At 42.7% G+C, this 26,235-nt stretch overlaps 1 protein-coding gene across 3 annotated transcripts in view; it reads right to left on the reverse strand.

Annotated features, from left to right (window-relative positions):
• NUP107 (nucleoporin 107) overlaps positions 1–23,950 on the reverse strand; it is a 44,801-nt gene extending 20,851 nt beyond the window's left edge. For 2 of the 3 annotated variants that reach the window (XM_048835839.2, XM_048835838.2), the window contains exons 1-12: positions 23,667–23,950; positions 19,002–19,087; positions 17,162–17,251; positions 16,634–16,749; positions 14,440–14,575; positions 13,650–13,753; positions 9,904–10,031; positions 9,539–9,587; positions 7,240–7,311; positions 6,601–6,689; positions 5,332–5,410; positions 1,848–1,961 (exon numbers count right to left, since the gene is read on the reverse strand). In XM_048835839.2, the coding sequence (XP_048691796.2) occupies positions 1,848–1,961; positions 5,332–5,410; positions 6,601–6,689; positions 7,240–7,311; positions 9,539–9,587; positions 9,904–10,031; positions 13,650–13,753; positions 14,440–14,575; positions 16,634–16,749; positions 17,162–17,251; positions 19,002–19,087; positions 23,667–23,935 (1,332 nt within the window). In that variant the 5' untranslated portion in view covers positions 23,936–23,950. Of the gene's footprint in view, positions 1–1,847; positions 1,962–5,331; positions 5,411–6,600; positions 6,690–7,239; positions 7,312–9,538; positions 9,588–9,903; positions 10,032–13,649; positions 13,754–14,439; positions 14,576–16,573; positions 16,750–17,161; positions 17,252–19,001; positions 19,088–23,666 lie in introns of those variants that run through there. The other variant, XM_048835841.2, reaches the window with a different exon arrangement.
• Positions 23,951–26,235: the final 2,285 nt, after the last annotated feature.

The raw sequence follows: 26,235 nt of genomic DNA on the forward strand, positions 1-26,235 counted from the left end.
ATTGAAATCAATATATTTGAAAATGTAGAAAATATCCAAAAATATTTAAATAAATGGTATTTTATTATCTTTTTAATCGCTTGACAGCTCTAGTTGCTTTAGATGAAGTCTTTTATAGCTTATGAAAATATGCCCCTTGGTGCAAAGGCCTAAAATCCATCTTTTTGGGTGCAATTTTCCAAGGTGATTGAGGGTACCCAACTCTCAGGTACTTTGGAAAATTCAATCCTTTGTGCTGACAACATAAATCAGGCTACATAATGCCATGAATAGTCTTACTCCAGAAGTCTGCTTCCCCCAAAGCCAATTTTGGGACCTACTCTAGCTATATGAATATACAGCAGAAGTAAAAGCAATAGGGAGGAAAAAAAATAGGCTTCTGTGGACTGTAAGTAAGCACACACTGTTGAAGGTTACTCATCTCACACCCAATTACTTATCTAACAGATGTATCAATTCCATGACTGACAGAATTGTCAGAATAGTGAGGCAGACTGTTAAATGGTCATGTTTTCAAGCTGCAGAGTCTGCAGTAACTGATCACTTTTGGGAATGTTGATGAAGAGAGAAGAAAACTGAAAAAATTGATAGCTAGGGATAGTGGGATATTACTTTCATCTATAACAAGTGACTATTCCTACATTCCTAAGATTGTAAGATCTTTGGAGCAGCAACTTCTTCCCCCCTCATTATGCATGGGTACAGTGCCTAGCATCCTGGCAGCCCCTAGCCCACCACGGAAGCCTTCATATGCTGCCTAATACAAATATTTAATTTAATTATTGATCATGAAAACCACTGGCACAATGGGGAGCCTCTCCCCAAGAGAGACCCAGGATAGGAACTGCAAGGATGCTGTTGAATTGAGCGCATAGCACATACCCATGGCAGGCTGACCTCACAGTGACAGTGTTGTAATTCCCCTCAAATTTGTGGGCAATAGTAAATTTACACCACAAATTACGTAAGGTATTATTAAAAAAAAAAAAAAAAAAAAAAAAAGGCAGAGCTACATTCAGCCAAAGGATTAATGGAAGAGAAGAGTAACCTCTTTTGTGCTGGTCAAAAGCACAAACTCCTAATATCCTATTCATGCCCATCCATGAGTTCTTCAGAGAGATTCGACTATTGAAGCATTTATGGCTTGCCAGGGACAACAGAAAAAGAAGAAAAAAGGAAATGAAGTAGAGTCATCTTTTTCCTAGTAAACCTGAAATCCAGGTGCTATTTTCATAGCTTCAAATCAGAGTCATCATTAATGATGGTTTTGGCTGTGGTAGACATTAAGAATGGCTTCCTTTCTTAAAGGATTATATCAGCAAAGAGAAAAAGCACCCTTGCAATTCACTACTAGACAGAAACCTGAAAGAATCAATTATGCTATTTTTCAAATTTGTACAGCACTAATACGTGAAAAAGGAGGTACACGTGATAATTTAATGGTTTTGAAAGGCCCAGTTTACAAACTCTTTCAGATGTTCTAACTGTATCATACAGCACTGAGCAGTCAGTACTAAGTCATTTTAGCACCAAGCAGTGCTACTAATGTGCTGGCCTGACAACCCTAAGTCCAATTTATCTACCATAATGCCTGCTCTCAACTCAAAGTTGCACTAGTTTAACTAAAGGCATGATTTTAAATTCAGTGTGTGGACACTCATATCAGTTAAAACCTGCTTTATAGCAGTTTAGCTAACATGTGACATCAGCACTTGTAATCAGATGAAAACTAAACTGATATAAGCGTGTCCATACAGAAGTTTGTACTGGTTGAACTAAATCAGTTTTTAAAATGTTTGAACAAGTCTGAAGGAAAGGGAAGGACACTACAGGTTTCTGTGGCTTACCTCATCCGTCATCCCAGCTCTGATAAGAGTAAAAAGGTATTTGAGTAACCTGGCATCATCTTCTCGATCCAAATCATCGAGTGGCATTTTCTGTCTTACGGGGGCATCTGGGTCCTACAAGAAAAAAAGAAAAAGAAAAAAGGGACGATGAATCCTCCATCCCCTACACTGCAGACATTTCCCTCTGTATGCATGTCTCAAAGGTTCTCAATGATAGTAAATCCATCTGTACTCACTTTCTCATGTTGACAACAGTCTGACTAGTCTGCCTAAAAACTGGCATTACATTCCTCTTCACCTCCCCAGTCACTGAGCCCGAGAGATTACTGTTCATCAATTTCAATCCTTTCGCCTTCCCAAAAGCCCTGTCTTCTCGCTCCTTTCCCCACAAACATTTCCCCCTTGTAATCTACCTCTCCGGACAGCAGACTTTTTCCTTTCCTTCCTTTACCTGTGAGTTCTTTGAGAAGGCCGTTTACAACTGTTACATTGACTTCCTCTCTTCTCACTTTCTTGTGGATCCACTCCAGCCTATTTTCGGCTTTCTTCAAAACATTTAAACTGCTCTTAATGCCACTAACCACCTCCTCCTGACCAATTCTCAAAGCCTATGCTCATCTTTCTTGAGATTTCCTCTGCATTTGATACAGCTGATTACTCCTCCTTCCTGGACAGTCCTCCCTTGGTTTTCAATATACAAGAAATAATAATAGGAGGAAACCAGACGAGGATGGTAGAACCCAGAGCTCCAAACAGAATTGGGGTTTCATTGTGCTAAGTGAAGGAGTACTTGTGGCACCTTAGAGAGACTAACAAATTTATTTGAGCATAAGCTTTTGTGAAAGTGTGCCCTGGCCTAGAGAGCTTACAAATAGTGCTGCACATCCAATTCAAACAAACATTTTGTCCTTACTTTTAGGTCTCTACATCACACAGCCCAAATTTAAATCTGACATGGCCTTCTTTCATATTCCCCACTGTTTTTCTCCACTCTTCCTGTCAAGATTCCTTCCCCACTCTGAACTCTAGGGTACAGATGTGGGGACCTGCATGAATACCTCCTAAGCTTACTTTTACCAGCTTAGGTGAAAACTTCCCCAAGGTACAAACTATTTTACCCTTTGCCCTTGGACTTCCACTGCCACCACCAAACATCTGACCGGGTTTATTTTATGAGGAAAGAGCCCGTTTGGAAACGTCTTTCCCCCCCAAAAGCCTCCCAACCCTTGCATCCCACTTCCTGGGGAAGGTTTGATAAAAATCCTCACCAATTTGCATACGTGACCACAGACCCAAACTCTTGGATCTTAAGAACAATGAAAAAAAACATTCAGTTCTTGAAAAGAAGAATTTTAATAGAAGTAACAATAAGAAGAATCACCTCTGTAAAATCAGGATGGTAAACACTTTACAGGGTAATTAGATTCAAAACAGAGAGACTCCCTCTAGGCAAAACCTTAAGTTACAAAAAGACACACAGACAGGAATATCCAGTCTATTCAGCACAGCTTATTTTCTCAGCCATTTAAAGAAATCATAATCTAACGCATATCTAGCTAGATTACTTACTAAGTTCTACGACTCCATTCCTGTTCTGTCCCCGGCAAAAGCATCACACAGACAGACAGAGAGATTTGTTTTCTACCTCCCCCCAGCTTTTGAAAGTATCTTGTCTCCTCATTGGTCATTTTGGTCAGGTGCCAGCGAGATTATCCTAGCTTCTTAACCCTTTACAGGTGAAAGGATTTTTCCTCTGGCCAGGAGGGATTTTAAAGGTGTTTACCCTTCCCTTTATATTTATGACACTTCCAATCACATCATCCTTGATACAGTGACTCCTCCCTTAACATTGTAGTTATGTTCCTGAAAAATGCGACTTTAAGCGAAATGATGTTAAGCGAATCCAATTTCCCCATAAGAATTAATGTAAATGGGGGGGGTTAGGTTCCAGGAAAAAAATTTTCACCAGACAAAAAACTATTATATATATTTTTATATATACATACATATACACACACACACACAAAGTATAAGTTTTAAACAAAATTTAATACTGTACACAGCAATGATGATTGTGAAGCTTGGCTGAGGTGGTGAAGTTAGAGGGTGGAAGACAGTAGGATATTTCCCAGGGAACACCCTACTGCTAAATGAACTAGCATTCGGCTGAGCCCTCAAGGGTTAAAACATACTGTTGTTAATGTAGCCTCACACTCTACAAGGCAGCATGACTGGAATGGTAGAGACAGACACACACACGCGGTGAGAGAAGCTTTAAGTACACTGCAGGTTTAGATCAGGAAGTTCAGACAGCAGCTGCGGCAAGCAAGCTCCCTCCGTCCTGAGCCCTGTCGTGTCCCACCCCCACTCTATGGAGAAGTGATAAGCGGGGAGCAGGAGCGGGGGGAGGGGGGACACCCTGACATTAGGCTCCCCTCTCTCCCCCCCACGCATAGCAAGCGGGAGGCTCCTAGGAGCAGCTCCAAGGCAGAGGGCAGGAGCAGCACATGGCAGCGGGGGGAGAGACAGCTGAACTGCTGGCACTTGATAGCCTACTGGACGGCTGCCGAACAGGGAACTTTTGGGAGCGGGGAGCTGATAGGGGGGCTGCCAGTCCACTCTGGTTCCAAGCCCCCACCAGCTAGCTCCAACGGGCTGCTCTTCCTGCAAGCAGTGGACAAAGCAGGAGCTTTGCACAACTTTATACGAGCATGTTCTCTAATTGATCAGCAACGAAACAACGTTAACCAGGACGACTTTAAGTGAGGAGTTACTGTACCCTGTTTATTACCTTGCTCCATGAGCATCTGTCCCTTACATTTGGCATGCCCTCCCCAAATCTGTTTAATCAAGCTAACCTTTGTCACACAAATTATTCTTGTAAGGTTTTTGGAAGTGAGGTTTTAAGCGAAGGGGCAAAGGTAACTAAAATAAAAAAATGAATTTTAAAAAGTGAACGAGAAAGGCACTTGCACAACACGATAGTTTGAGTAACCATGTTATTTTATTGCCACTTGTCCTTAATCCACCCCATCCTCTTTTACCCTTATTGATTTATGATTTTCACATGTAGGGTCAAGTTAAATCAAGATTATTTGCTCTTCTAGATAGGGATAGTGTTTGTTCTGAAGCACCTAACATTTTGGGCACTTTAAAAAAAAAGTACCAATAAAGACACTCACCTCAATGAATAGCTAAGAAGTATTTCTGCTGAAAAAAGGGGAAGGTGGAAAGAAAAACAAAATCCATGATGGACTAAAGTCAGATGCCCAGAACAATAAAGATAGTGTACATAATTTCCCCAGACGTTCAGGGCTGCTATCATGAAAATGAAAAAAAATCTACTACAGGAGTTTTTCCATTTTTAAGACAGAACTCCTGAACTTTTGGGGAAGTTGTGCTGGGTAGGAAAAAAATACTAATTACCCCAAAAATCCAATTTACACCTACTATGAAGCCAAACCTCATTTTAAATTATACTTACTAGTTCAGTTACCAGGGGACGAGTACTTCCAATGTATGTGCTGAACTGTCGCTGCTTCAAAATATGTAGAGTGTTCTCCCTAAAAGCAATGAGAAATGTTCTTTTTAAAGAGACATTTAAGATATCAAATGTTTTTTTTCCAAAATGGCACATCAAAACAAACTGATGGGTACTTTGATTCTTCACAAGATGGGATCTCAGTGTATCAATTTCTACAGTTTACCCTGAGGCCTGCCAGCTATAATACTGTTGTGTAAATACAATTCAGCTAAAAACATGAAAGTAGACCACCAACTGATATATGATCAAATTCACCGAGAGTTGTTTCATTCATTCAAATAAGGGAATCGTTTCAGTGTGGTAAACTAGATTGTATTTTAAAATTCTAAATTCTAAAGTCAGGCTTGCACACTCAGTTCACTTCAGCATTCCCAAACTTATCATTAGCCTTTCAAGTCTGATTTAAAATCCATGGTGGGATTTGGTATTTTCTGACCTGAACCCATTGCTGAGAATGAATATGACAAAAACTATTGTTGCCAAGGTGTTACAGACTCAGTAACAGTGACAAGGACTTGAGCAAAGAAATAATAAGGTGCAAGTGAAGGGACAGATCATTGTATTAACACACACAAATGTGATCTAATTCATCCATCTTAAATAATAAAATGACTACCAGGTGGCTAACTATTAATTATTTCTATTGTGGTGGTACCTAATGACCTCAAACAGTGATTACAGTACTATTACTCTAGGCATTGAATAAACTACACAAACAGTCCCTTGGCAGAGAAAAATTACAATCTAGGATTTTGGCAATTGAATAAATAGACAAAAGGGGTAGAACAAGGCAGCAATAAAGGCAGGTGTGTTTGCATAAATTAGCAAGCACAGTGGTGTCAGTAACCTAGCCACTGTAGACAAATCAATTCTGGTCCGTTACATATATTACTCACAAAAATAAGTAAAAGTGAAGTTAATGATTTGCCTCTAGGTTAAATTAAAACCACTCACATTATACCACTTTTGTTTTCCCTAAAGAAACGCACTGAATTCTCTTCTTTTGGAAAGTCACCATGTCAACAGTTGACCAAAAAACTCTAAGAATTAAAAAAGAATGAAAGGCGTTGCCAGCTTTTTAAAAGCTAACATTAAGTTTTTAAAACAGCTCTATCAACCAGTTTGCTTTAATACTTGTAGGAAGCATGCAGTGTACATAATACAAGAGAAAACGTCTGCATGACCCTTAATGATGATTCAATTACTCACCAATATACAGATTTTGCATAGAACTCAATGTTGTCAGAGAAATCTCCAATTTCATCCTTGGCAATGCTCTCTAACCAATCTACCACCAGCTGGAATATAAAATTAAGCTGTTTTTTAAAACACGCCTGTTACAAATATAATAGCAGCCTCCCAGCCCAATTCTGGCCTATTCATTATCTGTGTATCCTAAGATGTACATATATGTCCAGATCACTGCACCCTCATTTCCTAAGTAACCAAGCATGACTGACTGCATGTTCAATCCCAGCTTTTGTTAGCCATTCCTGTTACAGTACTGATTAGCAGCTTATTCTGCTCCATATGTTGGCTAGTAAAGGATATGCCAGATGAGGATAGCTCTCAAGATTCCTAATCCTCTGCCCTTTTCATATTAACTTCAAGTATCTGGCCTCCATCAGTGCAGAAACTAAGCAACTTTTGCCGTCACAAAAAGACCCATACATACAATCCCTAATGAGGTTATATAACCAAGGAAACCCATTTTAGAGAAATATATAGTGCTAGAAGCAGTTTAATACTCTACATAGCATTTGTTATAGTTTATAATGGAGTATAAACAAATATTTAAAGCTTGTTAGCTTATCTACTCCCAAATCTTTCTCCATTTTTAAATCATACCTGGCTTTGTCGAACCAATGAGTCTTTCTGAAACAAGATGCCTACAGCCGTCTTTTCGCTAGCATTTAGAACCTATTTAAGAAAGAGCTTTTATTTTTTTATTAAAAAATAAACTTAGGTGTCAGAATGTAAATGGCAAAAACAAGAGAATTCAGGGAAGACAAATTAATATCATATCCACTGACCTTCTACAAGTTTTATACTGGTAGCTTAGAAAAAAATAATGCATTATATCAAGATACAAAAGATATACTTTCATATACTGTAAAATAAAATTACATCTAAACCACCGATGAGCTGCCAAAATCTTAACAACCGGTTCCCTATAAAAAAGTTCTGATTTAAGGGATGTGCCCCAGTATGTACTTTTTGTACCAACAGGGTTACCATACATCCATATTTTCCCGGGACGAATTTTTAAAATTTAAAAATTCCTCCCGGACGGCGATTTAAGAACCAAAAAGCCTGACCTGTCCGAGAAAATACGGGTGTGTGTTAACTCTTCCTAAAGTTCTTTTTTAAAAAGATGGGCCTGAACTAGAAATGAGCTCCGTTTCACATGTGTGGGTCCCCGCCACTCCCTGGGGGTGTGCTAGGGTGACCAGATGTTCCGATTTTATAGGGACAGTCCCAATTTTGGGGTCTTTTTCTTATATAGGCTCCTATTACCCCCCCACCCCCTGTCCTGATTTTTCACACTTGCTGTCTGGTCACCCTAGGGTGTGCACATGTGTGGGTCCCAGCTGCTTCATGCCCCCCTCATTGAAGCAGGCATGCAGGGTTACTGCCCTGGGAACTGCAGGGCACCAGTGGATGTGGGGCCAGCTGCAGACAGGGGCGTGGGGCTGGCTGCGGGCAGGGCAGGGGGTGCGACAGGGGCTGGCGCGGGCAGAAGGTGCAGGGGTGGCTGGAGGGTGGGTGCTCATGGGGAGAGCGGCTTGGAGCAGTCCGAGCAGCAGAAGGCAGCCCAGGCCCAGCAGAGCAGCCAGGGACCCATCAGGGAGCAGCGGGAGCCCCAGGGGCAGGGGTCGGGGGAGCAGCAGCAGCACCAGGGCTTGTGCCCAGGGCCAGGCAGCAGTTCACGTGGCTCCCGCAGCACAGCGCCCCCAGTGGCCAGAGGAGGAATTACATCACTTCCCGGCCAGAGCCCATCAAATCCTCAGCGCTCCCTGCAGGGAAGCGGGCTAACAACCAGTTCTAAAACTGCTTCAAAATTTAACCACCCTTTCACGAGAACTGGTGCCAACCGGCTCCAGCTCACCACTGCACCTAAACATGAGATTGCAGAATCAGTCCATAGGTGACATGTTACAAATTAGATAACAGTAGAAGATACTGGTATACTTTGGATCCCAGTCAGGTTATTCGAGTATTTATTTTAGATTTATACAAAAATAAAAATGGGTACTAACTCAAGGTTTTAAGTGCCCTTGCCACAAGTTACAAAATGAAAAAATGGTCAGCACAACTCAACATTTCCCCTTTCCCAGACAGATCTAATTCCCATTAAACCCTCACCAAAAGCAGGAGAAGAGGCTCTTGCTAAAACCTGGAGGACTTTTAAGGGGGAGGGTGGAGCAGGGTGAAGGGGGTTGATTTTTGGTAAAGTTAAATTTAGAAATATTGATAGGCCTCTCCTCCTTAACTAAAGCAGTATTAGTTGAAGATATTTTATGACAAAGATTATGTAGTTTGAATTTTACAAAAGAAAAGTTACTCCCCTTAGTCTTTACCAGCACAGGCTGCAAACATTGTTTTGTAATAAAAAGAGCAAAGAGAGACATAGACCAAGAAAGCTTTTCAAAACTCTTCAGTCTGCCTTCATAAGAGAAATCAAGATGACAAGATGCTAAACATCCCAAGGCCTCCTATATCATTCAATTATTTGAAGATGGAACAAAATTCTCAACTCTTGACTATCCAATAGAAACACCATTATCTGCAAACACCCTGGAGCTTAAGAGAAATGGACAGATAACCACTTAGAACAAACTTCCCATCTTTATATGGAGTGGTTATAGAGATGCAATTTAATCATATTTTAAACCAATTCCTGTGTTACTAATATTCAGAAATGAACATTTAATCTGATTAATTTAATAATTTATGCAGTTAGGTCTTATTTATCTCATCTTAGACAATGTAAATCGAATCAGTTTAATTTTTGTTTACATTCATTTTTACTTTCAAGTTCTGAGTGGTACAATATTTGGGTTGCAAACAATGAAGACAAGTGTATTTAGATTTAAAAGTTGTCCCTTAAACAAAATAAAAGGGCTCACTATAGCATGAAGCTTACCGCAATTTCAAACATTGTTTCATCTTCTAGGGCAGACTGTATTCTATCTCTAGAGACAAAAGTACAAAGTTTTATTAATAGTTAATATGAAAAAAATATTGAAATTTTATGCGTCTCCCACTGTAAGTCTTCCCTACAAATACAAATGAAATGAAGAAGCCACTCACTGATCTGTCTAGCATTCATGTTTAATACCTATGCAATGACAAGTCAATTTTGACTCTTATGAACATTTATGCAGCATGTTTACACTAAACAAAGCTGCTTAACTATTTTTCCATGCAGAATATAAATCCGGTAGTCTATACATCCAAGTTACTAACTCACTGCAAAAGTAAAACCGACATACTTTTCAAAAAAATTACCTGTAAAGTGAGGACAGTAGTCTCCAGGTTACCATCTCTTGCTTGAGAAGCCACAGAACACTGGCAGTCTTTGAAAACTTCTGCTGTCCAGGAGTCGCTCGGTAAACTATTTTTCCCAGTATATTCACCTGATGTAAGTAATTATATACAATACATTATCCATTTTCTATTGCGTTTCAAGCCATTAAGGTAATGTTTGCATTACCCCGAGTACTCTCTGTTACCTAAGACAGGTGCTTGTTCTAGGATCTTTTCAGTTCTTTAGTTGGGCGCAGAAACACTAAGGCTACGGCTACACTGTAGAGCTTGCTGCTGTAGCACTAGTAGGGCAGACGCTCTAGGCTGACAGCAGAGAGCTCTCCCGCCGTGAGCAGCGGCAGTTATTATCGGCAGGAGAAGCTCTCCCACCAACATAGCACTGTCCACACTGGAGATAAGGTCGGTGTAATTTACATCACTTACATCACAGGGCTTAGTCACACCCGAGCAACATATCTTGGGTCGGGATAAGATGTAGGGTGTACATGGCCTAAGCCTACCCCCAACTGCCTGAACAATTGAAAATTGTCAGTTCTAAGCATCAGAACTCATTAACTGAAGGGAAACGTATTAAGTCCCTCTTATGAGCTGCGTAAAACACTTATGGGGACACACGTAAAATAAGACCTAATAGAATCTGCCTAGAAACGTGTGCGTGTAGACAAGAACAGAGGCAAAAAAAAAAAAAAAAGCAAGGAAGCCAAGTGCTAACCCGTGAGCACAGTGTGACTGCGGGAAAAGCTAAAGAGCATTTTTGGGTCTCATGGTCGCTAGAAAGAGGTTTGGGGCTGTAAGCTAAAAAACTGCTTCTTTTGCTTTTGGTTCATCCTGTATTTATAGGAGCAAGACTTTGTATACTCCTTGTAAATAAACAAAACTGCATCATGGAGAATATCAGATTCCATCAATTTTTACCTCCACCTGGACCACCCCTGGGCCCTGACATTTGACTACACATTTGGGTAGAAAAGGGGCAATACTGGTGTCAAAAGCAGGATCCAGTTTCTAAAGCCCTGCATGGATACAAAATTTATATCCGTGGATGAGGATATAAAAATCAGTATCCTCAAAGCTTCAGGGCTCTACTGGGAATGCAACAGTGAAAGCAGCAGCATGTCAGGCCGCTGCTCCCAGGAGCTAGTGCCCCATGCTGGTAGCAACTCTGGCATGGCTGTACCACTCTCAGCTCTGCCCATTAGCAGCTGTCCCTGGTCATGCTAGTGTGTGAGAGCAGCTCATACGCCCCCGGACAGGAGACGCTGGCCACTGCGTGGAAGGGACTTGTGTCTGGGGCTTACGAGCCGCTCACACACATTATAATGACCAGGGACAGATGCTGGAGAGCCTGGTGCCTGCTCCAGTGGGTGGGGTGGGGGCAGTACAGCAATGCCAGAGGAACTGCCAGCGCAGGGTGCTGGCTCCTCGGAGTGGCGTCCCGACATGCTTCTGCTTTCACTGCTGCAGTTCCTGGTAGAGCCCTGCAGCTTCACAGATACTGATTTACATCCGTAGATATGAATTTTGTATCCATGCAGGGTTCTACCAGTTTCCAAAAAGAAATTGTGAGCTGGTCTTCCTGTTGAACCAAGATGGAGCATGAGGGAATGACTCCATGGGAGGCTTATGTGGCTCACTTCAACATTATATATCAAAAGAATAGCTGGTAAGAGGGAAAGAAAGGAGAATTACTAGCAGCCAACTTGAGTGCTCAAGCTCTGATTGTGCAGAACTTAATCCCAGAAAACAGTTATCCAGAACTGGTACAAGCCCTTGACATGCAGTTTGGAGTTCGCCATCAAGCTGAGCAGGCCAGGGCACAGATAAGAGCTAGGACAGGGAAAGAAGAAACCCCACCTGACCTAGAAGAGGACCAGCAGGGACTTGTGATCTTGGCATACCAAGACACCAATGAGGCCTTCCAGGACAAGTTGATGGATGGACCAGTTGATAGATGCAGCTGGACTTGGACTTGCGGATCAAGTGAAATTGCCACAGAACTTGAATCTTTCCTTGCAGCAGTGCATGATAAGAGGAAACAACCACTAGCAAGGAAGATAGAAGCTGATCACCATGTGTCTTGTAATCATGGTTCTGTGAAAGAGGGGATTCTAATCTGGTTCATGATCTTAGTGAACAACTACAAACACTGATAAATTTGATTTGTAAAAGAAGGTAAACTGGCAATGACAAAAAAATTAAAGGAAACAGTTCAGTTAAATGCTGGTAATGTGTTAAAACTGGCCACAAAAAAAAAAAAAAAAAAAAAGGTTTGCTATAAATTTAAACACAGGGCAAGACAGACTGTTGAAGTTTCCAGTGAAAGCCTCTCATTGTTCAGGAAATAGGAGTCAACACCAAGCTGACGGGAATAAACCTTCATGGAGGGCAAGTTTTTGGTTAGATATGGGCAGTTACACAAACAATAACTGGAGTCCGGCTAGCATGCATAATGGGATCCATAAATCAAGCACAGCGGTGACTGATGCTGGCTAAAACAAAGTTATTAAACCAGACGTTTTTAAAAGGCTAGGGAATCAGGGATCCAACACTGAACCACCTAACTGGTCTTAATGGAGACAGTGATGGGGGCAAGGGCACCCATCCAAAAACTGGACTTTGGAACTTGAACAAGAAGTCTTGGTGGCAGAAACAGTGGATGAGCTAATAATTGGCTTGGATTTCATTAGGGCAAGTAACAGTAACTGTGTCATCATGCCAGGAAAGGTGTCTTACAAATTCCCTTTCACGATATGGCCCAGGTCAGACAAGAGGCTTGTAAGGCAATTGTTTTGCAGTGACTGAATTGTCCTGCCTCTAGGGGGTAAAAATCATTTTAACAGCTGTATCAGCGGTTCCCAAACTGTCGGTGACAACCCCCTCTCAGCAAGTAGGGGGAGGTGGAGTGGAGTTGGGTGAAACCTGGTTACAGATGGAGTTAAAACCTCATTCAAACTGATGTGTTAACGCACCCTTCCCTTAAGCTAGCTCTCAGAAACATTTATGGGGACATACCTAAAATAAGGCCGAATAGAATTCGCCCAGAAACTAGCACCAGGTGGATAGTGGGGGCACTCCACTAGGTGTTGTGAACAGGTGTGTGAGAACACAGAAAGTGAGAACAGACAAGAACAGAGAGGCGCAAAGGCAAAAAAAGCAAGGAAGCCAAGCACTAGCCATGAACACTGACGCAGGGAAACACAACCTAGATGGACCTACTATGAGGTGGATACATAACTGGTTGGAAAACCATTCCCAGAGAAGTTATGAGTGATGCACAGTCAAGCTGGAAGGGCATATTGAATGCTCTTCTCTGGACTTTCTCCAATTTGTCCACATCTTTCCTGAAATATGGTGCCCAGAACTGGACACAGTACTCCAGTTGAGGCCTAATCAGTGTGGAGCAGAGCTAAAGAATTACTTCTTGTGTCTTGCTCACAATACTCCTGCTGATACATCCCAGAATGTTTGCTTTTTTTTTTTGGGGTGTGGGGGGAGGGGAGGTAAGTGTTACACTGTTGACCCTCATTTAGCAGGACTTTGTACATTACTTGTAAATAAATAAAATGCCCAACGCCTTCCAACTGTAACATCCAACGGGCCCCAAAATTTGATTAGCAGTTCTGGTCGGAAACGAGAAACAAACATAGTTTCAGCAACACAATCTCTTACGAAAGGAAATACAACTTGAAATTCTTACAATAATTTACCTGGTTATTACAGGTATTCTCATACTCTTCTACAAGTTCAAAGACAGTAGTTGAAGAGTGCTTCAAAAACGAATGCAGAAAATCTGAGTACATACTCATAGTAGCTAGAACATATTAAAGAAGAATGTCATGATAGCATGCCATACTTTGTGAAAAACTGAAAACAGAAAGAAATTCTCCTGATGACAAATGTGTATTTGACATTTTCAAGGACTACACAAAGCTCTATTTTTCAATAAAATCTCACTTGCAGCTCTTCTTTGGTACAGTCATGATGAAAATAAAATGCGGACACTTACATGAACTATGTGCACCCTGCAGAATGTCATGCAAATTTACCATCGCAACTAAGGAAGTGAACTACATAAAAGATAGATTCTCAGTGTTACAGATCTTAAGTCACACAGCAATTATACCACAACTTTTGCTATAGATCTGGTCGTACGAGAAAGCTTTAAAGATACACCAAAAGAGCCTAGCGCCGTAAGATGCAGCTATTTTACACCTTACATCTCTAGAACTGACAGACTATTTGTGACTCCATGTTCTAAGGAACTCCTTTCCCTCAGTAATGATTAACAGGTTTCCTGAAGGTAACTTCAATCACAAGAAAGTTCACAAAGTATTGTCTCCAGCCAGCAAGTAGAATGAAGGGGGCGAGGAGGGGGAGGTCAGGCAAGGATATTCTGGAAAAACATTACAATAGGGAAGTGGAACATACATCTAAGAATTGCACAAAATAATTATTGTTTCATTTTAATTTTGTTTTGAAAGCTCAAAGTCATCTCACCAGCTTCTCCAGGATCATCCTCACGCAACAGAACAGCGCTCATGGTGACATCCTCTGTCACACTGCACAGGTCTAGGTTTGTGAACATTCCTGTATGCTGAGGTGTGAGTGCAGCTGTCCAATTGCTGTCATCCAACTAAAACACAACACAGAACAACACAGGGAAAAATAAAAGCAATTTTACAGTCAGGAGCTTTAAAGCTTCTTCATTCTATGATTATTTCTTATGGATACAAACAGAGTAGCTCTAGAAATTAAAAACGACTCAGCTTTTAGATATGACAGATTTGCCTCTAAAAAGGTAGAAGTCTGGATGTACATGATTTTCTAATCTAATGAGAAGGATGCAAAATTTCACTCACTCTTAAAATACGTATCCTACTCTCTCCCTAAACCTTATTATGTCAAACCCTAACTTGGACTGAAGTTTTAAGTTGTCCGAAGTGGGTGAAAAGCAGCAGAATAATTTTAACCTACAAGCAACTTAAGACAGCTGTGTGGGTGGGTGGGTGTGTGTCACAGAACAGAGCCAAAAAGTGTCATAAAAAACAGTTTGAATTAAAACTGTTCATTGGAGTTTTCAAAGCTTCAGGTAAGGTTACAAGATAGAACAGCAACAAAATGAAAGAAAGTGTACAAACTAGGGGTGCCGATTAATCAGTTAATTCACGCAACTAACTAAAAAAATATTAATTGCGATTAAAAAATTAATCATGATTAATTGCATTTTAATCACACTTAAATAGAATACCAATTTAAATTTATTACATATTGTTGGATGTTTTTCTACATTTTCAAATATATTGATTTCAGTTATAACAGAATACAAAGTGTACATTGCTCACTTTATATTATTTTTATTACAAATATTTGCACTGTAAAAATGTTAAACAAAAATAGTTTTTTAAATAATATTTTGCAACAGTGGCTGCAATTAATCACGATTAATCTTTTTAATCGCTTGACAGCCCCAGTACAAACATGGACTAAGGAAAATACTTAAGTTTGATGGGACTTTTGGTTATTTCTGGGGGAACATGTGGTAACTTACCCAGATGAGCACAGCAGCAAGCCGGCTGAGAGTGACAGAGACTGGAGCTATCACCACCTCACCACAATGACAAGCATCCTAATAATCATCACCATGACTACCATCACCAACACTACATGCTAGGTCCCAGTGATTTGCCATTTGGTTTTTTCCCTGACCCTGAGGGATATTCTCACTGAACCAGTGAGGACAGGGAATCGGACATCATCATCTTCATGGCAGTATGTTAAGCACCTCCTGAAATGTGAATATAGGTCCTTGCTATTCTCCAACCTGTTTTTCAAATTCCACTCCCACATTATTCCTCCTGCTTCTCTTCTATCTTTGCCTTTTTGCCTTCTAGCCATATGCGGAGGGAAGGATGAGACTTACTAGTTTTAAGTTTGAAGGACAGACTAAATAATTTAGAAGACTGTTGTCTCATTTTTAAGAGACTTTGGCAAGTGGGAACTTATGCTTCAGTCACTTTCAGTTGGGCGTACTGAAAGTTTTCCCAGACTGATCTGATATAATCAGTTTAATTCACTGACTACAGCAATCCCGCTCTTCCTTTAATAGTTTAGTTGTAAATATGAAACATGTTTTGACAAGAGAAGTTTATGTATCCAAAACATTTAGGGTTGTTTTGTTTAAAAAAAACTTTATATGTTGTGTGTTTAATTAAATTCTAATCATCCTAATGCAGCTTGATACAAATCATGAGCAAAAAGATAATAATAAATAAGCAATATTACCATTTTCTAACATTAAAAATGTACAATTAATAGGAATCTGAAAATATTAAGCAATATAATTGCTTAATAAATGTGTACAGTATATTGGTATTTTGCTCCTACATAGCAGAAAGATGTACCAACTCCAGTGTAAAGGCTCTATTTAGTTATAAAGCAACAAGTTTTAATGGTTACATTAACCATTTTGAGAAAGCACCTTTCTTTAGAATATAACAAATACAAATAGAAAAGTTGATTAAAATTGAGGATTTAAATTGAGGTTTTCAACTTGGTGATTTAAATAGCTCTGGTTAAAAGCAAACCACCCTGCTTACTTCAAAACGTATGTGAACACAGTAAGCACTTCTACCTTTTCATAAGATTCATATGAGCGAAGAAGGGAGAACAACATGCCCTATAATCTTCATACCGTAGACAGATGGCCAAAGAATCCAGGAGTATGCGTAAATTGAGGCGATTTCCCTCCTGTTCCCAGGATGGTCGACATATCTAGCTGCTTTGTGGAACCTCGTGTTTGTGGAGTAACTGAAAAGCAAAACAATATTTTTCTACAAAGAAAGTTTAAGGCTATGGAGCTCTGTTACCAAAAAAATCAGTAACCGAGATTGTAAATATACTTATGAAGTCCTACATTCAGTTAACTAAGGAAGGAGCTAAACTGTTTCTCTCTCAAAGTTTAGGTAACATTATCTTTACTATTATTATTTGGGCTTTATCAGCATGCCTGCTGCTACACAAAAAGAAACATTGTCTCAGCCCTAACAAACTTTAAGACAATTACAGAATAAAGTGTTTGAGGTAAAATAGAATAGTGAGAAATAAAAATATAGAAAACAAAACATTTAGTGTTTGTGTAATCACGAACTACAATTTATTATACATGGAAGTGGAGAAGGAAAGCAGGGAGGGGGGAGAAACAAAACAAAAAACAACTTACAAAACTGGCGAAGCAATGACCCTGGAGTTCGGGGAACTATCTGGCCTCTTGATATTCCATTACCAAGACTGTCATCCAGGGATGCAAGAACTGGTGGACACGTTAAGAAAATGTGCCCTAAACTTCATCTCAGGTCCACTACAAAATTACTGAGAGTGATTTATATTATAAATGAACCATCTCTGCTAATAGCATCTTTAGAAATCCTTAAGATACCATAAGGAATGTACATCTAGTCCAGTACAATTAACAAGGCTAAGAGATAGTCCCTGTTAGATAAGCTTGAAATATTTACCACAGACTTAATAACTAGAGGACTACGGTTAAGCCTACTAACCTGAGGTAGATACTGAAGATGAGTGTGCGGATGGAGGGAGACTCATGGTGAGGGGTCTAGGAGAAACCCTCTGTGAAGTATTCCAGAACCACTGCTGCTGGAATCAAGGAGGGTATTAGTATTACATCAGCCTTTGGCTAGAACGTATCTGCTTAATCTGAAGTTCCACCCCCCACAGAAAGAAAAAAAGGAGCTTTCTACATCTGCTCTCTAGTCACCTAAGCCTGCTAGTTGCTTTGGAGAAGGTGGGGAAGAAGAATTCTCTACTCCTCTACCCTTTCCTCAATTTGTTTTGTGGTTCCTCCTACTCAATACATAACTCCAGTGTGTGATTCCTTCTAGATTTGCCAAGCAGCATGAAACTCACATGATTCCTGTCAATTTCCCTACTGGTTTCCCTGTTGTTCTTCAAAATTCTGAGAAGGGCCAGCATCTTGTTAGTTTTATTCTGTAGTTGCTTAGGAGAGCTACCAGCAACAGCAGACATGCTGGACTCCTTTGCTCTCAGTTTCAGGAAAATATTACTGCATTAATTCACATACAGAAAATTGTTCTCTCAACCATAAAAACTATTTTTGAAAGCAAACCCTTACATTCTTCAGAAAAGGATATCTTATGCCCATATACACTCTTGCATAAGCTTCCCATCTATCATGTATAAATTAATTATTCAATCACTGATCTAAGTATATTATGAAAATAACCTAGAATATATTTTGTAGTTTAAAACAAACTTAACAGAGGAGCTAGGGGAACTCTACAAGACAAAACACAACTTATTGCAAAACTGTACTCCGATAAATATACAATTGTCTTTCAATTTAGTCCTAAAGAATCACTTGGAAAAGTTCTGCTAAACAGGCAAGGTGGTGTAGTATGCTGCTAAATACACAATAATATTCATTTTCCAAATGCAACTAACCTGGATTTTCTAGTTTCACTAAGAATTCTTAAAAGGGAGACTTAACTGAGAACCAAGTCAAATTAAAAATAAAACAAAACGTGGAGTCAAGATGTTCCAGGAGCTTCAAACACCCCAAGCCACCCAACCAATCTTGGTGCTTGTAAAACAATCACATTTTTATATTTTTTAAAATATCTCCTTTTTCCTCTATGAAAACCTCCGGCGAAAAATAGGAAAAACTGAAGGGGAAACAGTGAAACACAAATTGCTGTTAGGTGCACAAGCAAATTAACTGAAAGAGTAAAAAAGTTTTCCCCAAACTCTTTCAGTTATAGACAGAAGTTACTTTTAAAACAGTAGGTATAAAGATCTCAGAAATTAGATTTTTAATGTACACTTCAATGTAACTTGTGACTTCAAATGTGTATAAAATTAAAGGAATATGTTTTACAACACTCTTCAACTGACAAGAATTCAATTTTTGGAAAGCCTTCATTTACTATACTCAGAACCATGAAAAGTTAACTGCTGCATTCAGCAATCACAATTTTTATACCCTTTAAAACAGGCAGAAAAAAACCTTGACAGGAAAAGGATACTAGAAACTCTTTTTTTAGAGCTCTGTTTCCGAGTAGGCCTGATCACATCTACATCTTGTGGGGATGACATCTCTCCAAATTCATTCCTACAAAACAGGAATATAGTTGCTATAAACAAACACATTCAGATTACATTTCCCAAAAGGTTGAGAAGAGTAGCCAGTAACTGTATGGCACTAACTCAAAAATCCAATTAAAAAGAAAAACTAATATCAAAAAAAGAAACTTAAAAACTGGAACTCCAAATACTGATATCTATCCAGCAACAGACTTTACTTAAAAAATTCTAGTGGAGCACTTGGTTCTCATAATGCTGTGGAGGCTGCAGCGTTAAAGCCAGGGTGGTCAAACTTACTGACTGGCATATGCGGCTCGGACAATCTTCATAAGTCTGAGAGCCAAGGCACACCTGCTGGGGCTCAGGGGTTCAGCCTTGCAGGCAAGGGGATCTCAGGGCTTCAGCCCCATAGGAGGTGCTTGTCAGGGTTTGGGGTTTCAGCCAGATGGGAGGCGCCTGTTTGGGCACAACATTTCAGCCACACGGTGGGGTGGTGGGGCTTCCGCCCTGTGGGGACGGAGGTCTCAGGGCTTGAGCTCTGGGAGGTGCCTGCCGGAGCTCTCTATACACAGCTAACACCTGGGAGCTAAAGGGAGGGGCCAATGAGGATAAGAAGTGGGCATGCCTGGGGGGGGACATGACTGGAGCTGTAGGGAGGGCTGACCCTTTAAATTGTGCCCCTCCACTTCAGAGGCAGATTAAGTTTTCACGGGGCTCTGGGCCAGAGCAAGTGGGGGCCCTTCCCCACCCCTTCCACCTACAGTCCACCCGCCTCTCCCCTCCAGTACTCCTGTCAGGGAAATAGGGTCAAGGCACAGGGGTTTGCCCCACCCAGCATTCCTGCTGGGGAACAGGGGAAGCCCCCATGCCCCAACAACAGCACCAGGCAGGCGGGCAGAGCAGGTCAAGCTCCCCTGGGCCCCGACCCCGTTCCCTGGCAGGAGCACCGCGCAGGTGGGCGGAGCGGGTCAGGAAACAGGGCCCCCAATTAGCCAGGGCCCCTGAGCACAGGCCCCATTGGCCCAGTATTTAATCCGCCAATACCCCACTCTCAGCAGGCACCAGTCGTCTCTGGCAAGCACCTAGCCCTGCCACTTCACTGTAGGACAAAAGCCCCAAGCTCCCTCCCACAGTCGGGCAAGCAGAGAATGGGGGCGTTCCACAAGTCACACTTTAACTGTAAAAGATCAGCATAGGGCTTGCGAGCCACAGTTTGGCCACTCCTGGTTTAAGCCATTAGCCAGAGTACTTTGAGAAAGTTGTGCAAAAAGCTTTAACATGGCACATTTATGCAAAGAATTTTTAAAATCTATTTCTTATGCAAATGTTCTATATAATAGAGAAGCTACAGATTGAATACTAAAGTAACTTTAATTGTTTTAGACTGTTTCCTCTTCAAATGAATATATAATTTTTTCTTAAACTCTACAAGTCAGAAATTGAAACTAAGACCTGGTCTGCACTATGAAATTATTTGTGTGGATTATTTACACCGCTGTGCAACATAGTTATATCAACCTAAGGGCCGGTGTACACAGCACTATGTCAGCAGGACAGCTTCTCACAACAACATAACTACCACCTCTCGAAGAGGTGGAATTATTAAGCCAAGGGAGAGCAGCAGCCATGTCGCTATAAATTTGTAGTGTAGACCTGCCCTAAGCTGCACTGAACCCTCTCTCTAATACTAATATAGGCAGATGTTAGTCTCTTTTATAGTCAAAATTAGACTGGCTATCCTCAGCAAAACTGAACAAATTTGCCTGAGCTTACAAATCTTGCTGATCTTACAGTACAGCAGTTTTTTCTGGGTCAGTTTAAGCAAATCAGATGTGTTCAAGAACTAGGAAGTTTACAATAAAAAAATAGTGAAGTGATCTGACTTCTGGTATGTTTTCCTAGATATTTTGGTTCAGCATACGTCCAAGAAGTTGACCAGTGTTTTGGGGAGAGAATGATTTAGATTCCACTTTCAGTAGAAATCTTGTACAGTGCTTAACTCTACATGTTTCAGAGTAACAGCCGTGTTAGTCTGTATTCGCAAAAAGAAAAGGAGTACTTGTGGCACCTTAGAGACTAACCAATTTATTTGAGCATGAGCTTTCGTGAGCTACAGCTCACTTCATCGGATGCATACCGTGGAAACTGCAGTAGATATTATATACACACAGAGATCATGAAACAATACCTCCTCCCACCCCACTGTCCTGCTGGTAATAGCTTATCTAAAGTGATCAAGTTGGGCCATTTCCAGCACAAATCCAGGTTTTCTCACCCTCCACCCCCCTACACACAAACTCACTCTCCTGCTGGTAATAGTCCATCCAAAGTGACAACTCTCTTCACAATGTGCATGATAATCAAGGTGGGCCATTTCCTGCACAAATCCAGGTTCTCTCACCCCCTCACCCCCCTCCAAAAACCACACACACAAACTCACTCTCCTGCTGGTAATAGCTCATCCAAAATGACCACTCTCCCTACAATGTGCATGGTAATCAAGGTGGGCCATGTCCAGCACAAATCCAGGCTCTCCCCCCCCCCCCCCCGCCCCGGGGACACACACACACAAACTCACTCTCCTGCTGGCAATAGCTCATCCAAACTGACCACCCTCCAAGTTTAAATCCAAGTTTTCTTTTTAACTGTACATAGGCTCCAAAATATCTCATGTCCATGGGGTTCCTAATCTATGTGGAAATCTGCCAAGGCTACAGAGCCCCAGAAGTCAATTTACATATACTGTGTAGCATGGAGTTTAACAGATTTTACATCCAGAACAGACTACCATCTAGTCCAGGGGAGGGCAAACTTTTTGGCCCGAGAGCCACATCAGGATTGTGAAACTGTATGGAGGACCAGGTAGGGAAGGTTGTGCCTCCCCAATCTGCCCCATCGCACTTCCCGCCCCCTAATTGCCCCCTCAAAACCCCCCAACCCATCCAACCCCCCGTTCCTTGTCCCCTGACTGCCCCCCCCAAGACCCCATGCCCCTAACCACCCCCCCAGGACCCCACCCGCTATCTGACCCCTCTGTTCCCTGTCCTCTGACTGCCCCAAACCCTATCCACAGCCCCGCCCCCTGACAGGCCCCCCGGGATTCCCACATCTATCCAACCCCCCCGATCCCCATCCCCTGATCGCCCACCCCAGAACCTCCTCCCCAACCAACTGCCCCCTGGAACCTCCTGCCCCATATTCAACCCCCTCACTCCCCACCCTCTTACCATGCCACTCAGAGTGGCAGGAGCTCACAGCCGCGTGGCCCAGCCAGAGCCGGCCACGCCACCCAGAGCGCTGCCGGCGTAGTGAGCTGAGAGTGGGGGGAGGGGAGACAGCAGGGCAGGGGGTGGGAGCTAGCCTCCCCAGCCAGGAGCTCAAGGGCCAGGCAGGACAGTCTTGTGGACCGGATGTGGCCCACGGGCCATAGTTTGCCCACCTCTCATTTAGTCTGAGGTCTCGTACAACATAGGCCCAAGAACCTCATCCCGTAACTTCTATTTGAGCTACGGTACATATTTTAGAAAAATATCCAGTTCTGATGTAAAGACTTCAAGAGATACAGAATCCAGCATGTCCATGGATACATTGTTCTTTTGATTAGTTATCTTATTTTTTGCAGAAGCTAGACAAACTCAGACTTCCAACCCCTGGATATATTGTACCTTTTTCTGACAGATTAAAGACCCATCTATCATCAGATGATTCTTTCCTATATAGATATTTGTAGGCCATGATCAAGTCACCTCTTTACCCTCTCCTAGATAAACTAGATTTAACTTCTTTAGCATCTCACTGCAAGGCAGATTTTCCAGGCCTCAAATTATTCTAGTAGCTCCTTTCAGAGTCCCTGATTTGCACAATACAGACCTCAATTCTTGGTCCTAAATGTATGGTGTTGCATAAAACGGGATCCAATGGCTTGAAGTTGAAACTAGACAAATTCAGACTAAAAATATCCCCATTGTTAAAAACGTGCGCAGTAACTGACCATTAGAACAATTTCCCAAGGGTTACAGTGGAATCTGCGCCACTGGAAGATTTAAAAATGAAGACTGGATATTTTCCCAAAAAGATATGCTCTAGTTCAACCGGAGCCACTGGACTTGAGGCAGCAAGTTTTATTTGGGAGAAGTCCTGTGGCCCGGCCCAGGTGACGCAGGAGGTCAGACCAGAGAGCACAACAGCCCTTCCCGGCTGTATAATCTGTTCTGTTCACATGACACCCCGGGGTCAATTTAACTGATCTGCCCCCCACCGTTATTTGCTGCTCCCCCAGCGTTTGCCATCACGCCAGAGAGCCTCCCTGGGAAACCTGCGTTGCAGGGGGCGGGACTGTGAAGAGGCCCCGAGAGCCGGTTCCCGCAACGTTTCGAGGGACAGACCCCCCCCCCCCGCTCCCCAGACGGCTCCCAGCCAACAGCCGAGGGGGAAGGGCCGCGCCCGCCCCGGGCTCCCTGCCGCTCGCCAGCTCTCACGGGCTGCAACCCCACAGGGGAGGCGGGAGGGGGGAGCGCCAGGGCGCGGAGCCCCCCGTGACAGCGGGCGCAGCGCGGCCCGGTTGGGGCCTTCCCTTGCCCCGGGCCCCGCTCGGCTGCCGCGCTCACCTCTCCATGGCGGGGGCCCCGGCCGCCGCTTCGCTCCGGAGTCTCCAGCCGGCCCGGGCGCTTTCCGGAAGCGCGTGGGTTCTTTGAGCCGGAAGTTGAACCAGACCGGGTTTGTCAGGGAAAGGTCGCGCCTGCATTGCGCACGCGCGTAGCGGCTGCGCGGGGCTGTGCGCTCGCTTTTGCGCTGAAGCAAGGAAGGCGGCGCGAGCGTCCCGGCCTTGCGCGCTCACGCTGACGGAGGGAGGGGGGGTCCGCCCCTCCCCCTCCATCGCCCGCGTCGCGGTCGGGGGGGCTGCACACAGACCCTCCCGGGTGCGCGCGGCCGATGCTGGGGCCGGCGCCGCCCAGCGCCGGGCTCTGCCGCGGGATTCCGCCCCTCGGAGCAGCCTGCGCGCCCCCTGGTGCCGCCTGCGCGCCCCCTGGTGCCCCCTGCTCGCCCGGCCCAGCCCCTGCCCGGGGAGGTGTTAGCTCCGCTCGCCCGCTGGCGCACAAGCGTGTGCCCGCCTTCTCCGTCCTGCCGGCATTTCGCTCATCGCAGCATCCAAGCTGCTCGCTCGCCAGGCTGTCCGGCGCCTGCCTCCGCTAGGCGCTTCCCTGCGGAGCGCGACTGACAGCAGTGGCGGCTTCAGGCGCCAAAGCCACCGGAGGCTCGTTAATGTCACCCAGCTGCTGCTTCCTGACCCTGGGGGGAGCACGAGCAGAGGCGCTGGAGCCGTGCCGAGGACGGCAGGGCGTTACCTTTCCACAGGTGGAAGGTTCTTTCCAACCCTAAAGGCATGGAATACTTCGTCTATTAAAAAGAAAAGTTTCAGAAAATTATCACCAGCCTATGTTAGGGAAAGTCTCTTACTCATCACCCACAAGTGGGAGTTAGCAGCCTTTGCCCTCGATTACTTTATGGAAGATTAATGCTGCTTCAAGGAAAATACTCCCCTGCTGAACAGAAATTAATTGGTTTCAGAGTAACAGCCGTGTTAGTCTGTATTCGCAAAAAGAAAAGGAGTACTTGTGGCACCTTAGAGACTAACCAATTTATTTGAGCATGAGCTTTCGTGAGCTACAGCTCACTTCATCGGATGCATACCGTGGAAACTGCAGCAGACTTTATATATACACAGAGAATATGAAACAATACCTCCTGTAATTCTGGCTGACAGGTTCTGCCCACAGCTAGGACAAAGAAGTGGAAAAACCATGAACTAGTGCTGGAATTATAATGTATATAGGGGTCTTACTATGACACTAATTTAACCATAAATTCCTTTATTAAACCCAGAGGCCAAATGTGCTAAACATGCTTTAATAATAACCAATTTACTACATCCAAACAGTAACAAAACAGTTATAAGCATTTGATCAAGATACTTAAAAATGGGCTGACCAGTGATTCTTAGACACTTATTGGTCAGCTCCAGCTTGGTCAGGCAGGTATCGGCAACGAATCCTTTAAGAGTTTACTTTTAAACGCCTTTTAACAAACAAGTGATGTCATTGCCAATTATCAACACCAGTTAAAAAACAATTGGAGACAGTTCACCCTTCGGTCCAGTTATAAATCTTGTCCAGATTAAAACCCCTTTTCTTTTTACTCCTCAAGGCCATTCCTCCCTCTCTTTTCCCCTCCTTCCTGCTGACCAACAGTTTTTCCATTGCACCAGGGTTCACATAGGCCCTAATTTTTGAGGCAACACTGATAAGTGGGGTGGAAAGGGCCATGTTGGTTCCTTCTAAGCTACTCTGGCTATGTCTACACTACACACCTTAGCTGTGCTGCTACAGCCGTGCCGCTAAAAGGTGTGCAATATAGCCACTCTTTGTCGGTGGGAGAGAGTGAGGGCCGACAAAGCACGGTCCGCACCCACGCTTTTCATCCGTAAAACTTGTATAAACTTGTTCGGGGAAGTGTTTTTTCACACCCCTGAATGACAGAAGTTTTATTGATGAAAGTGCAGTGTAGACAAAGTCTAAGTCTTATTTAAAACCATCTGCAGTCACCCCTACTGGTCAGAACCCTTCTTCTTAGAAATTTCCCATGATTTCATTAGTTATTTTTTGAACCAGACATTTTCTCTACTTCATTCCTTCTGGCCTTATGACTCTACTTTCAAGGCCTTCCTTTTTCTTGCTAGTCTGGGCCTTTCTTTACAACACACATATTTCCTTACCCAAATTTAAGCTAACTTAATTCTTTCATTTCATATTTATTCTATAACTGTGGTTTCAGACATTTCACTGGAACACACGGCAGTTAATTTCTGTCCTCTCATTCCATAAGTGAGGGCTAGGAGAAAGACTTACCAGTCTATATATTTATAGAGGAGCTCTATTCATTACAGACCATTTCATGAAAGTTACCAGATATTATATTTTCTCAGACCTGTTCAGAATTCAGTGACATCAATCTCCTTCCTTATAGTTTGTTTATAAAAAGACATAAACAGTAGAAAACACCTTGCTTTGTTTATTTTAATTGTCCTAATTGTTGATTCCCTTAAGACAATCCTCCATCCTCATTGGAAAACATGATTTATAATAGAATCAAGAAGAACAGGAGTACTTGTGGCACCTT

The sequence above is a fragment of the Caretta caretta genome, chromosome 1 (assembly GCF_965140235.1).
Source record: "Caretta caretta isolate rCarCar2 chromosome 1, rCarCar1.hap1, whole genome shotgun sequence".
NCBI classification, from domain to species: Eukaryota; Metazoa; Chordata; order Testudines; family Cheloniidae; genus Caretta; species Caretta caretta.